Source organism: Cyprinodon tularosa, unplaced genomic scaffold (assembly GCF_016077235.1).
Source record: "Cyprinodon tularosa strain WSP-4 unplaced genomic scaffold, ASM1607723v1 ctg44, whole genome shotgun sequence".
Taxonomy (NCBI): Eukaryota; Metazoa; Chordata; class Actinopteri; order Cyprinodontiformes; family Cyprinodontidae; genus Cyprinodon; species Cyprinodon tularosa.
In genome coordinates, this window is record NW_024039163.1 from 1,151,315 (window position 1) to 1,166,928 (window position 15,614).

Consider the following 15,614-nt stretch of genomic DNA (forward strand, 5'->3'; position numbering starts at 1 on the left):
TGAAAGATTTCCCTGATTATTCTTAAGCCAGTCAAGAGTTACAATTATTTTGAACATTTAACCCTTAGTTTACCCATCCAAATTGTAAAGCAACAAAACCACTTCCAATTGTATCTTCCACATGAACCTTGTTCTTATTTTGTTAGATCAGTTTTCAAAGTTCCTATCTGATTTAGAGCAAATTACTGACAAGGTCACCATAGATGGGGATTAAAAGCCCATTTATGCTGACATTGAAAGGTGATAGCTTAAATGCAGCCTTTAATGCTACCTTAGACTTAAGAGGTTTTGTTCAAAATGTGAAGAGTCCAACACATTCTCGTCTTCATACTTTGGACCTTGGGCTGACATATGCCATTGATTGTATCGATACAACAGTACTTCCTCCCAACCCTGTCCTATCTGACTTATTTTTTGGAACTTGAACTTCATTTGATGGAGATTTCGTCAGCCAAAAAGAGGTTCCACTTTAGCAGATCATTGTCAGATCTTGTTGATTGGGTTCTTCTCCTCTGAACTGCGCTTTAAACAATGTAGCCCCTTTGAAAAAGAAGGACTTGATTAATACATGGCTCGCTCCTTGCTGTAATACAGAGCTGCATACTCTGCATACTACAGAAAATAGCATTCTACATACCTACAGGAATCCTACCTTATCTGGAAAACAGTCTAATGCTGATCCTTTGTAAAACAAGAGAAGCATATTCTCTTCATTTATGAAGGAGAATAATAGTAATCCTAGATTCCTTTTAAGTGAAGTTGCCAAACTCACAGAGCCGAAGTTCTGTTATGCAGTCCATTCCCCTTGCTCTTAGCAGTAGTGATTTAAGGGATTTTAGTCCTACAGGAGCTTCACTGGCTTCCTACCAGCTTTAAAATCTAGTTCAAAATCCTCCTGTTTGTTTTCAAGGTCATCCATAATCTTGCTCACACATACCTCTCAAATCTCCTTCAGATTGCTATCCCCTCTCATACTCTTGGATCTTCCCCTTCCATCCACCTTATTGAGCTTCCTGCATGCCACATCACCATGGGAGGTAGAGCTGTCTCCCCCTCCGCTCCCAAACTCTGGAATTCACTCCCAACTGATATTCATATTATCAACACTTTACCTCTGTTTAAATCAAGACTAAAAACGTATCTGTTGAAGACTGCATACTTCCACTGACTGCTTCCACTGTTTTAAATATAGTGTATATTGTGAAATATTGTATATTTTGATTGTGTCCTTAGGTGTGCTGAAAGGTGCTTTAAAAATGTATTATTATTATTATTATTATTATTATTATTATTATTAATATCAATCTATTATTCTTTTTTATTATCTTGCAATCTTGAAAAGCCTTGTAGCTTTACTCGCAACTAAAATAGAATCTGTAAAGTATTGACTAATATAAACTAAATATAAATGCCACTAGAGCATTTTCATTTGTAAAAGAGTGTTTTTCTTTTCTCTTTACAATTAAGTACAACTTTTCATTGGTCTATTACATAAAATTCCAATTAAATACATTAAAGTGTATAAACCTAGATTTAAAGCAAACAAAATAAAATTGAACCATCTTTTTTACTTACTCAACAAAAATGGTCTGGCCTTTTTCGTCAGTCTCCTGTTCCCAGCCGTACGGTAAATCTACAAAATAGAATCAATGTCTTTAGTTAAAGGATAGTAAATATGCCAATGTTTGTATTCCTGCTACACCATCGTAGGTATAATAGGGATACATACAAAGTAGGTGTCCTTACAGCACAAGCAAATAAGACTTAAACATAATAAGAGCAAAAGTGAACCTACAAGCTGCTTTATTTGTTCAGAAAAATATGCTGGGAAAAAATTCAAATTACTCCTTAATTATATGTGCTAAATCAATGATTCCTTCGGTTGTGTGGTTCCTAAGGAATGGGTTGTGACCCTACTGTGGATCACAAATCAACAGGTGAGGGGTCATCAGATGGTCTGCAGAAGTCAGAGTAAATAATAATAATGAGGGTAATAGCTAACAGCAGAAACATGTTAAAAAGAGTAATAATACTTTTCTAAGCATAAAAGCGATATGTTGGTAAATTATGTATTTGTTTTGTTGACATTAGCTTTTATTTGGTTCAGAAGGTGACAAAGGTGGGGGGAAAAGCAAGAACACACTGAAAAAAAATCAGGTCACATAAAAAATTTAGTAATTAGAAGACATCACGGTGGTTGAATCCATGAAGACAACTCACAATCTGTATATCCAACTGTAGGTTAGAGGTCTACTTAAGGTGGACCAATTTGATGGAAATGTAATGAGTCCAATAGAAGTGTGAAGTGGGGTGGGTTCATGCTTGAATTTATGGGGGCAGGGAGGTTCATAGATTTGGGCTGGGATTCAATTGGGGGGTCACAACTATTTAATCACAGGGCAGTTCTACTTGGCCGGCTTGTTTAGGTGGTGTTGGCCCTGCCTCTGGATGGATGGAATCAGGTGACTGAAGTGTGCACAGGGGAGAACAGAGTTGCAACCAATGTGTTTGGGTGATTCAAGTAGAAGATAATTCCACAAACCTCCAGCACAGCGCTTTTTCTTTCCCGTCTTGGGATGTTCCCATTGTGTTTTCATTTCTTCATGGCTGTGGGCACAGAGAGATCAATAAGGAATACATAACCCATCATGCATCGTGTCTTTCCAATGGTTATTGCACTCATATATCATTTGATGCTTTAAAGGATAAAACTAGGGTAAAACCATTTATTTTATCTGCCTTCAAATTGTTTTCAAAACAGAGAAGATAATAACGTTAATTAAAAACTAGCTAAAAGGTACACAAAATACCAACAAAATTAGAACTTTGAGAGAAAACAATCTATTTAATATGAAGGAAAAAAGGACCTGATTTTTCAATGTACCCATAAGGTGTGCCCAGTGCTACTGACTGGCTTTTCTGTGATTTTTACAGTGAATGTTTAATTATTAATCTCAATCTTTCTATAAAATCTCAATAAAATATTCAAGAAGTCAAATCATTAATAAATTTTAATAAATGCATTGTCTAATATTTGTAAGAAGCCTTATTTACCAACTTCTTTATTGGCACAGGTTGACATGATGTTAGAATAAAAGTGAGATACCACTGACTATTTATCTTTAACTAATGGCAACTGTGTTCCTTATAGTTATACCTGTCAGCTGCATTAATTGCTAACCCCCATCATGGGTTTTTAGTTTTGTTGCACTATATCAAAACTAGATTTTACTCTTGAATACAAAATAAACAAAATTAGTAGTTAAACATACCTATACATCTAAATCTAATTTAAGCTTTTAGACCTCTGTGTTCTGAAACTAGAATAACTGCATTCATGGTATTATTCTACCTTTCTGACACCCTGATTAGACTATAAATCTTTTAAGAGGACCCCACAGATTATGTAAGAAATGTAAAGCTTGTTAAAAAAACATTCGCTGAATAATTGCATGAGATTAAGTCTGTTCTACAACCCGAAGACCTGCAGCAGCTTTTAGAAGAAAACTGTTCATTTTACAGAGAAATACATGTCAGAGTCCTGCACCAACAGTCTGTTTGACAGACAGCGTAAATCCATCGTTTTCCCACACACTTTGCATAGTAAACCCAGCCGTCTTTGGTAGATCTCTCTTCCCAACCAGGCGGTAACTCGTCCTCGCTGTCAGTATCGTCCATGCCAGCGTATTTTAGAGCGGCCATTGTTTCAGCTCTCCACGAAAACGGTGCTGTTACACGCACACTAACTAACACAACGATATCAGCTCTGGGAGATTAAAAAACGCTGTCAGGAAAAATGTTCAGCGGGCACTTCCGCAATAACACAGTGACGACACCACAAAGGCATTATGGGATATTGAGGAAATTACCCTTGCTCGCTTGCGTTAGTATTAATTGCACTACGGTATTTGCATAAAGACAATGCGCCCTCGTTGCAGCAGCAGGGCCCAGCTGTCTCTCCATTGCTGAAGGAAAATATATTTGATTGCGTTTAGTATTGTTAATAATAATAATAAAAATAAGACACTCTCCTAAACCTTTTTGACAGCCTTCCCAGAAGAATTGGAGATGTTCAAGCAGCAAAGGGGTGACCAATGCCATATTTAACACCTGTGGATTAGGAATAGGCTTGTCATAATACTAAATTTCAGAACTTTACATCATTGCCCAGGGAAACATTTGATACTCAACGGCATTTGCGATACCATATAGATGTAAAAATTACAAATAAAGGCAAAGTAAATATTTTACTTTATCATGGAGCATGCATTCTCAACACAATTATTGATGTTCGTCAAATAACTGTGTAAATAAATAACCCCTATGGAAATAAAATGTAAAAATATTTTTAAGGTTGGCTGCTTTAATGTGAAAATAATCCACAAATCGAAAAATAACAATAGTTAAAAAAAATTTAAAAAAAGCTCTTGCTTTGATATTGATACCATGACAAGTCAGTATTGTATTCGGATATAGCGGTTGATTATCAATACTTTTCAGAATATCGATATTTTAGTAACCCTAAATAGGGATGGGGTGTCGCTAACACTCATATGTGAGTCGAGGCAGGTGAACAAATACTTTTTGTAGTATAGTGTATCACCAAAATAATTAATTTGTAATAAGGATTATGAACAGTAAGCAACACTGGGGGAGTGCGGTCTAGTGGTTAGGGCATGCTCACTGCTCCCCAAAGGATGGGTTAAATGCAGAAGTTAATTTCTGCAATGTGAGATCAATAAAAAAAATAAAATAAAGTTCAATTATTGTTATAATTGACAAAGATAAACAAGAAAAAACTCAGTCTGGGTCTAGGTCGTCCTCGCGATAAAATAAACTGAAAAAAAAAACCACATAAATTGTCGTAAATGTAACTATATAGACCGAACTTACAGTTTAAAGTTTGATCACTGCCTGTGGGTTCCTACTGGCACAGGAACTCATTTTATCTTTTGCATGAAAAACCAGCTGCATGCACCTGTTCTTTCTGCTTTACCTGTCGGTTGACCACACTATTCTCCTGCAACAGCTGACTTGTCTGAGAATTTTACAATTAAAGCTAAACAATTATTGAATTTTAAGTGATAAATGTTATTACAAAAATTATTTTTAGAAAAAAATGATAAACTTATATTCACACATGATATTTTTTATTAATATTTGATAATACATTTTAGTTGTGATTTCTAAAATGTATTATGTGTATCTAAATCTGATTTATCTGACAGATTTCAGTTTGTTCATATTAATGACCAATCTTCCTCAAGCTCCAGAGTTACCTACGTATGCAGTACCACTGGGATCAGCGTTGGGGCCAATTCTCTTATATGTTCCTAATTGGTGGAATTATTAGACATCATGGGATTGACCTTGATTAGGCTGATGATACTCAGCTATATCTGTCTATAGATGGAGATGACTCAGACAGAAAGTGACAGATATTTATTTTTACCAAAAGTATCAGAGTTACATTTTCTGGCAAACATTTCTTTGATTGAAAGAAAACAAGTGCGCACAGAATAAGACATGGAAATCCAGCAAGCACTGGTAAAATATCTTATCAGATGGAGCCTGTTATTCTACCTAGAGCCTGGGTCTAGGAATGGGCCATTTTCTAGATAACAATCCCCATAACAATCAAAGGACATATATTGCCTTGTTTTAAGAAAACTATAAGATTTATACCCTCTGTTTGTAGCTTAAAATGAGGTAATTCATTGCAAATCTGTTGACTGTTGATACTTTAATGTTTCCTCTGACCCCTTTAATTTTGTTTTAACATCAGGTGTTCACTGGTCTCATGAAAGAGATGGTAGACTGTATCATTTTATTTCCTGAATTTTGAAAAGATGACAGCTTTAGCACAATTGATTAACGTTACCTTTTGTTGTATAAAAATAGCTTGTCCTGTCCTACATCTTACTGCTGAGTGCCTTTCATGGAACAGAAATACATCTTTTCAACTCACTAGGAAGTGACTTGGACTTCAAATACCGGTAGTAAGAAACCAAAGATAGAACAAATGGGACATTATGACTGTTGTTCAATGCTAAGATAGCGTGAACTTAAAGGTCAACAACAAACAAATAATCAATAAATCATTAAGTGTATATGTCATAATACTAAATCCAAACAAAAAAAAAGATTAATATATAGTAAAAAACATCACTAACAACAAATGAACATTTATTGTTATAATAAATAAAATAAAATAATTATCTTGAATAAATAATCCAATTAGCTATTGTATTTTTAGAGTGGAATGAATCTGAAAATGTATTAACTTATAACAAATGTTGATCAATATAAATGATCAGTGTTTAATGTAGTAGTCCCTGTGTTATAGAAGTCCATTATTTAAACATGTCATCATGACATAGAGCCTAATGTCTGATTTGCTAGCTGACCTTTAAACCAATCATTTTTGCGTGGTTCATAGTCATGCCAATTAAGTTAGGTGTATAAACCCAACTGATTAAAGGGCAAATTAAATGAAATCTGCAAATATAGAAAGAACATTATTTAGTGAAGCACTTCTTGAAACATACTAGAAATTGAAGTTCAAACAGAAATAATTTCTTTTTATGACTTTTTTGTCAAAAACCGCAAAGTAGAGGGATTTTGAAGAAAGACACCACTAACTTGAAGACAACAGTTTGTGGTGACACTACCGAACACCAGCTGTTACACAGCCAGCTCCAAAACAATTCTGAACAACTAGGAACACCTGTACTTTCCTACTGCTTAGTGGGAGATATGGAAGAAGAAGCCTTTTTTGAAGACCCTTGGCAGTACGGAATATTTAATTTAACTTTACCCATATGAACTAGAACTGACAGCTTGATCTCAGGAGTCAATTAAAAACTCATCAGTTTCAGATTCTTATTGTGATGATTGCCATACTTTGGTAAAGTTATTTTTAAGTAGCATCCTCAGGTAGTTTTATATTTTTATGTTATATTTCTGTTTTAGGCGGTTCATGCATTTAAGTTTATAAATTATGAAAAAAAAAATACTATTATTTTTACGTAATTCATAATTTACCTAACTTCTTTTGGGGGAGAGTAAATAAATAAGATACACATTTAAAGATGTTTATTTCTACTAAAAGGACATTTAAGCAAGTGTTTCATAGGATTTTTGTCTATTGGTCAATAGGTGGGTGGGCCAAAACTGATCAGTTTGTTGACTTATAGAAGAGAGCCAATCAAATGCTTGGATTTATTTGACCAGTCTTTGGGACAGTTTAAATCATTGTGTGTTAGTTTCCCCAAACGTTTTAATTAAAAACCTATTAACAAAGGTAAAATATAAATAAAAAAACAGCATATACAACTACTGGACTGGATTTGTCTATTTGTCTACTGACATTGGATAATCTTTATAGACTGAAAAACATGCTACATTTTCACCATTTTTACTGTTTAGTGCGTTGTTGATGGACTCCAACTTTGAAAATCAATGTAGCTACTAGAGCACAACAAACATAAAACAAGAAAATGCACAAATGTGATTTTATCGAATAAATGCATTTTATATACAACTTAGAATATTTTATTTATACATTTTACACATTCTTATGATTATGTAGTATGCTAAAAGTTAAATTCCCAAGACTTGCCGCCCCTATTAGAACTTCAGTGGTCTCGTTTGCGCTTGCGCCGCACTGGTGGGCGGGGCCAGGAGATGGGCCGACCAACTAGTCAAGTGTGTGTTTGTGTGTGTTCGTTGCACGAAACGTGTCTATTAACGACGGCCGCGGCACGCGCATATACATCAACGTTAGACGTAGTACATATGGTTTTCTTCATCAATTGAAAGTTTTATGTTGGTTGGCTTCGATGCTATACCAAATACGGCTCGGTATTTGGCCTTTGAAGCGAAGGATTTATCCCGACTCCGTTTTCACTGAAGACTGTCCGCTTCTCCTCCCCTCCATGAAGCGCTGCGATGCCCTCTGATTTTATATCCCTCCTTAGCTCGGATATTGACCTCAATTCTCCCAAATCTCTATACTCTAAAGGTAAGCTGTGAGTAGAGAAACATTTATGTGAAGTCGTGGTTCCGTTTTGTATTTGTTTGATAGGTTAAAAAAAATGAATCCCTGGCTCACGTTAAGCTGCTAGCTAGCTGTTGGTTAGCTTCTTTCTGCTCTTAGCCAGACTAGCTAGCACAGTTATAACTACCTGTCTGTCTAGAGTGTCGAATGAATAAACACCATACTCTGCTGGGACCAGTTGATCCGCGACATCACATTTGCTAACATTTCAAATACTTGATGGATTCAATTAGCTAATATAGTGATACTTGGGGTCGATTTGCTGCTACTACGTTGTTTAGCGGTTTAACGTACTTAAGTCCTGCTCGGCTTTTGCACAGTGTGTGTTGGTATGTGCATTCTGCACTGAAGGATGCGTAAGTCATAAATAAACATTTATTTACCCCCCTTAATCTCTGTTTAAAATGACACGCACAGCCACTCTTTTGTTTTGGTTTGCTCAGTGGAGCCAAGCCAGAGTTATTCTTCTGCACAATATCTAGTTTCATTGAAAGCATGAAGTTGTTGGCTCCCTCCAGTGTGCCTTTAAAGGGGGCCGCTGGACCTGAAATGTAATCTGTCTCTTAATACTGTTGCACACGTTTCAGCCAACTGCTCTGTTATTATTAGGAGGGCGTAACCACATGGTGGATGACCAACACTGTTCACCTCTTTGTGTGATCAGCTTGGTACGTTCCTGAGAGTTGGCATTCAGCTTAAGGATTTTGTGTCGCTTATTTAAAACGTGGGTTGTATGAATTGTTTTCTTGTTTGTTTTACCCTGGCTGCTCATGTGTGGTAGTATTATTCAAAATGAAAATCTGTATAGGTTGTGCTTTATGGAAATCAGCATCTCTTCAAAACGAATGAGTCTTGCTGCTCTAATAGGTAAATGTATGGTTTACCATGCAAACCTGGCAGTTTCAAGCATATATGCCCTGTATAATAACTTAAAATAACTTATGAAATGATCAGGGTTTTAAACATGGTGGCTAAAATGATTAAACTTAGTTCTTAGTAACCGTTATCGAAACAAATTTCCAATTTTTAAGATCATTTGTTGGCATTAGCCCTTTATAGACCAAGTTACCATTTTTGATCACTTGCATACCCCTTACAAATGGTGCCCCCCCCCCCCCCCCCCCATCTCTCAGTGAGGTCTAGAAGCACAATATCTATATTCAGCCATTCAGAAAAGATACTGCTACATGGCTGTACATCTTATTTTGGCATTTGAAATATTACTACTGTAAATTAAGTTGGGGGAAGGGAAAATTGAAAAGTTAAAAAGTAAAGTTAAAAAGTTAATGAACCTAGTTAACAATTATATTTGGGTTTATAAACTAAAAGTGTAAGTGCCAGTATCAGCTTTAATGCCTCTAAGGTTATGTTGTCCAAAAAATTTAGTTTCCTTCACTCTGAGTGTTTTTCATGAATTTCTCACGGAGGTACATTTGTTATTTGTCGCAATATATTCGGGCAAGTTGGCATTTCTTGTAATGACTTTGACATTCATTTTTGCCATCAAAATATCCATATTTTTCAATGTTACAAAGGTAATAAGGTCTTGTTCTTATTACCTTTGTAACATGGCTTGAAATTTTGATTTTCAAAGTATTTCACTGAGTGGCCTATAACGGGTTAATAAAAACTGTTGTGGGGAGAGATTTTTTCTTCTGTCTTGAAATTTGGGCCTACATCTAAAATCTCCGATATTGCCATGCTGATAGAAAACAGTCTGCTTCTGTTTAAAGTTCCTGTAACCCTCTGGTTAATATTACATGGCTCTGTTGTTTGAATAACTATTGTTGGCTATTGTTCTCTGTTTTACTAATGTCATTGATCAAGCCCTTCCTAATATTCTACAGCACAAAATAAATAATAAAAGCATGTGGGATTCGTACTGATACAGTAACTGGTTAGTTTCTGTATTGGTCCGTTCTTAAAGGTGCTCTATCTGTATCGTATTAGAAATGAAAAATGTTGTATCAAGACACCCAGTTAGAGCAAATGATCTGTGATGTATACCAACATCAATGCTGAGGCAAATTGTAAAGAGGATGGTTATAGCTTAACATTTCTATTTATATTATCAAAGCTTTTCATCTGATTGATTTCAGCTATATGCATCCTTTGAAAGCGCCATTATGAGGATGGTATTAGCTGTGTTGCTGGTAGAAGCATGGTGTGGCTACACAACGATCAGACGTGGCTCTTGTGAGGCATCATCCACTTGTTTTACAGATCCTAGATGGATATAGATTTGGTTGTTGACAATCAGATGGAACCATTGCAGTCTACTCCTGTTCTTTTGAAATCTGATTGAAGGGATGATGTTGGCTTTGAATTCTCTGGAAAGGAGTGTACTTCTCCAATGAGGGCACACCGTTTTTGGTTCAGCTGTATGGAATACAAGAAAATGCCTTTAAAAAACAAATATAAAGTCAATGACTCAATGTCTTGGCCCATCCCTCTTATTCTATTTAAGGAAAACCAGCAATCAGCTTTGTACAGATCCCTCTGTATGATGTGCTAGAGCTGTCTGCATTGTGCCTGGAGAAGAGAATATTTTGTAAATTTGTGGTATATAAAACTGAATTGAATTGAGTAAAAACCAGTGTAATTATACTTTAAGCATTGTTCAGCAGTTCGTAAAAATTCAAAAAATATCCACTGGACTTGGTTTTCAAGATTTGAAGACATTTCGCCACCTCTCCAGGAAGCTTTCTCAATTCAAATGTCTGGATCCGCAGTGAGTTTGAGTCTTATATGGACAAGGCCTTGTATGGCTTGGAAACATGCAATGGTTGTTCAGCAGTATTAAATTCTTAAAAGCATCCTGTGTGGTATTTTTTAACTATGTGCTCAAAATGCAGTCATTGGTTTTTTTATTTGTTAGTTTTTTATGCAAAGTTTGGCCTCCTTCTGTTTGATGAGAAAGCTGAAGGTGTTGAGGTAAGCACCTGCTGTTACTTTTCTGAGCGGCCAACCAAGGAATTGGCTTTACCAAAACAGTTGGCGAATAGTAAACGGTAATTCAGCTGGGCAGCTCCAGTTTTGCGTGTAGTCTATTGTAGATTGGCCAGCCAGGTGATTCAAAGACACCAGAAAGACAATAATGGACATTTAGAAGATGAGACAGAGCGGATTTTTGTGGAGGTGGCAGATGTGGAGGCATGTTTTTGACACGTCATGGCCTATCCTTAGCAACAGATAATTTTTCATTTTGAATGCATAGTTCTCTGCATTAACCTCTCACTGCCCATTTGGCGCGTGCCATAATGTCATTATTCATGGGAATTCACACTCGCTGAACTTGATTGGTGTGTTAATAACAGTCTGAGGCAGTTTTAAAGGAGATTTTGTCTTTATGAACATGTAAGAACTTCTCATTCTTTGTTCATTTGCTACTGAGGGACACTGTTGGCACGCCTGTATTTATATTACACTTAAATTGAAGTTAGATATTAAGAAAGTTGCTGTTTGACGGTTATATATCAGAGACTTTGATGTTTATTATCTAAAGTCTTACCCCTACCGCTTTTATAATCAGTGATCATCAAAGCAGCACCCACGCTTTATAGCATCATAACCTGCACGAAACACAGGGAGGAGATTGGCAACCATTTTATCTGCACCAGCATAATTACATATTATTGTTACAGTAACTGTTTGAATTAAATAAACTGGGTTAAAGATTAGCCCAAGATGTCGATTAAAAGGAAATGAAAAAAAAAAATGGTTTCAGCTGAGGTGTTGCTGCGACTCACAAAACAGATTTGCAGGAGCAGTATATGCAATTGTGAACATCGTATTGCTGAATGTTAAGATTGGTCTTTTCATTCAGTCAGCTGCTTTGCTTTATAACCAGTGTTTACCAAACCCCATGTGGACTCCAGGTCTGACCTATTGTTCTTTATTTTAACACATTAGGGGGGGTTGAAAGAAATGAAATCCATATAAGAGGTTAAGAAATTTGAAATTAATAAAAAGCATGATTAGTAGCAAGAGTTTTGTCTTGTACTGAATAATAACATTCATATTTAGTTTTAAACCATTGGTGCCAGTCCCAGTAACAGTTTTTGTTATGCAATCCTGTTTCTTACTGATTCAGTCTCTTTGGAGTTATGGCTGTAACTCGTTCCGGAAGTCTGTACCCTTACGCTGAAAGATGGACTACAAGATTTCTTTTTTGCGGTGGCAAGAAAGCCACAAAAGGTTCCCCTTTGTGCATCCCCTTTGAGACAAGATCTTTGTTTTTAGTACAACTCATCTGTTTAGTTTTTAACGTTTGTCTTTCTCTTCGACAATGTTTTGGTGCCATTTGTTTTTAATCTGGCTCTCAGACTGATACAGATACGATTTCTGCTCCCTTGTGGGCTGTAGCATGTTTTCAGATTTTTCTGTAAATATATTTGCAGATTTGTTGGATTTATTTATGTGAGTTTTAATCTTGACATTCATCCGCATGGCTGTAAATGTTCTCTCACACCATGGAGGCATTACAGCTTCCATGAGTGGAACATTTCCTGACAGAGAGACTGCATCTGTTAATTCACCATCCTGATTTATAATTGTTTGCTTCAGATTTACACAGCAGAAAACTTAACAAGGTTTTAAAAACAGATGGTACATTATGTTAAGGTGTGATAGTTGATAATAGTCCAAGAGGGGCTCATTTAAATAAGCAGCACAATATTAACTAACACAATGGTAATACATTGTTCCTGCTGCATGCTAACATTGTGATGTTATACATTCACATGTCCCTGTACCCAACACAGCTTTCTGTTGTTAATAAAAGATAATTTTGAGTGGAATATGGGCTGATGTCACATTTTCTTCCCCCATTCAATGAAAAAAAGGATTAAAACGACTTTACACAAGTCTAAATCTAAAAAAAACCCCACACATTTAGAACCTAATATAACTAAACATCAACATTGCATAGTAAATGGTTCGATCAGCAAATTATGGGCTTGAATTGTTCTTGCTAGAACCCTCTTTTGTTTACAAGAACGTTTTTGAACCCACTCTCGGCCTCTAACCCTGCTTGAACATTTCCAACAGTTATGTAAATTGAAGGAAAGTCTATCTTTAGTAAAAATTGGGTAATTTTTTCCCCTGTCTGATAAAAGGTAAGTAAGAATAAGACTAATCAGTCCATCAGTTAATAGGTTGTGGCTTTCATGAATGAGGCAATGTAAAATTCTGTTAAAAAGGGGAATGCATGATGATTTAGCCCTCCTTTTTGTCATTTATCAAAGCAGTAAATGGGAGCATGTAAAAGTAATGTCGTTTTTGTAGACAATAATTTTTGTGTTTTTACAAAGCATACATTTATTAAAAAGCGATGATATCTTTTTCTGACAGTTTACCGTCTAATAAACAAGGGCCTCATGCACTGTCAGTACAAGCAAACAATTAGAGGCTCAGTATCTTTGGTACAATGCTGCATTAATAGAAATAAATGTTGCATGGAAATGTGATCGAATTCTCACAGACTTTGTTCTTGTGACCAATAAAGTGTCCCAGTTGCATATTTTTCTTTTATAATTTAAAAATAACAGTGTATAAATCACAGGTTTCACTTAAATATGCTAATAACAATTTATAATAAGAATAATTATATTCTGGAGCATCACACCTGATTTTTATTTTTGTACGAACTTTAGTTTTATTTATGTATTTATAAATGTCCTTAAAATGGCGCAAAAATAAATGGTGTTGGATGGACAGATTCATTCCAAACAAGTCAGGTATGATTCATAATGTGAACAAGCTGTAGGCAATCACACGTGTACATAAATAGCTGCGTAAAGCCGTGCATAATTGTGGAAGGGTAGCGCTGCTAGAGGACATCACCAATGGAAGAATGTAGAGAGAGTGTTCAGAGATCTCCCTGACCTGCTGGCTGCATGATGATGGATGACATATTAGCTGGTTTAGATTGAACAGTGTCACAAAGGACAGTTTGAGACACTCGGGTTTAAAGCTACAGTGTGTAATTTTCAGCGACATCTAGCGGTCAGACTGCAGACCGCAGCAACATGAACATCTCCCCCCCACCGCTTCTCCCCCCCAACAGTACGGCGAGCGTTACGGGACAAAATGTCTTCCACGACGTCCACATCACCTACCTTCTCAAGTGATGAGGTTTGTTTACATAGATAATTTTACAGATAGTATTTCATTAGTCTGTGTAGGGTATAGATTTCATGTAGACTTAAGATAATAAATATACCCGTTATTTTTTCTACGTCGTTGTGACGTTTTGGTGAGCTGCTTTGCATGGTGATATAAACAGACGAAGTAATTGTAGTCATTAGTTTAACAGCGAGATTGTGTTCGCTGGAAGAATATATATTCCCCGTTTACAGAGTCCAAGTCATTTTGGTGGCACGGGGGTTACAACGCGAGGAAGAGGGAGAGGACGAGGGCGAAGGCAGGGAGGCCGTGCAGCTAGGGCCAGGCGAGGGAGGGGTGCCAGCGGGGTGAGAGCAGAGGAGAAAAGGCTTGAAGATCTCCAAAGGAGCCGGAGAGAAGTAACCGAGGTATATATCCAGAAAATTATTTTACAGAAAATTACTGAATCATTACCTATGAAACGTCAGGGACGTTGCTGAATAAGTATACTGGAGAGTAACAGCATCATCACGCAGCATGTTATTGTTTTAGACAGGTCTGAGCATCCTGTACTCCAAAAACTGCAGTGATATTAGACAATTGTGTGTGTAGGATTAATTACCTGTCCAAGAGAAAACTGGCAACTTGAGCGTCACTTTGAAAACCCTTTTCCTCCATCAGTGACTTCCATCGTGTAAATGCCGTGCCAATGTTGATCCGTGTTTTTTGTCGTTTCTTGTCACGCTTGCGTTTATTCTCGTCGTGTTTCCGCTTCTTAGATGACGGGGGTTCGTTGTCCGCCGCTTTTCGTTGTGATACAGAGTAGGCATGATCCTCCATTCGTCTGATGTTTGGCCACACAGTGCCAAACAGTTTGCAAAGTCACTCACGCCTGCCGCCTTGTTTACCTTTCTTGTTACCGAGGCGCAGTATACCTGCTTCTTCTTCTTCTTTGGTTTCAGGCAGACTAAATGCTTCTCAGGCATAATACTGCCATCTACTGTTCAGTACCGTCTCAGTTCATCTCTCTCAACTTGCCGTAGTTATTTTCGAGCGTCATGGGAGATCTCGCAATCGCTAGTTTGTTGCCTCTGCGCTTGCCGTAGCGCAAAGATGTCAGCCTCCATGGCTGCGAGACCCGCTCCTATGTAATTATAAATAACGAATTCTAAGGCAACGCAAATATTATGGTTAAAAGGCTGAGCTCATAGGTGATGATAAATAACATAGTTATGTATAATATATTAAATTTCTGACTTTATATGCCTGTAATTATTACACACTGTAGCTTTAACTTCTCACTACTGCGCTCTTTGCAACCGGAGATTTTTAGGGAGCCGATGACGGATCCCATATGTAAAAGACATCCCAGAGCGAATAAATGCCTCTTCTGTATGCTGCTCACATGTGTAATATAAAGCATTTTAGGGTATACCATAAAATGTACCTG

At 36.7% G+C, this 15,614-nt stretch overlaps 2 protein-coding genes across 4 annotated transcripts in view; one reads left to right on the forward strand and one right to left on the reverse strand.

Annotated features, from left to right (window-relative positions):
* Nucleotides 1-3,826, reverse strand: part of wwox (WW domain containing oxidoreductase) — a 196,627-nt gene extending 192,801 nt beyond the window's left edge. For both annotated transcript variants that reach the window (XM_038300080.1, XM_038300079.1), the window contains exons 1-3: nt 3,596-3,826; nt 2,543-2,607; nt 1,576-1,633 (exon numbers count right to left, since the gene is read on the reverse strand). In XM_038300080.1, coding sequence (XP_038156008.1) covers nt 1,576-1,633; nt 2,543-2,607; nt 3,596-3,702 — 230 coding nt within the window. In that variant the 5' untranslated portion in view covers nt 3,703-3,826. The remainder of the gene's footprint in view (nt 1-1,575; nt 1,634-2,542; nt 2,608-3,595) is intronic.
* A 3,851-nt stretch (nt 3,827-7,677) lies between these two features.
* nfat5a (nuclear factor of activated T cells 5a) overlaps nt 7,678-15,614 on the forward strand; it is a 32,484-nt gene continuing 24,547 nt past the window's right edge. For both annotated transcript variants that reach the window (XM_038300064.1, XM_038300065.1), the window contains exon 1: nt 7,678-8,023. In XM_038300064.1, coding sequence (XP_038155992.1) covers nt 7,951-8,023 — 73 coding nt within the window. In that variant the 5' untranslated portion in view covers nt 7,678-7,950. The remainder of the gene's footprint in view (nt 8,024-15,614) is intronic.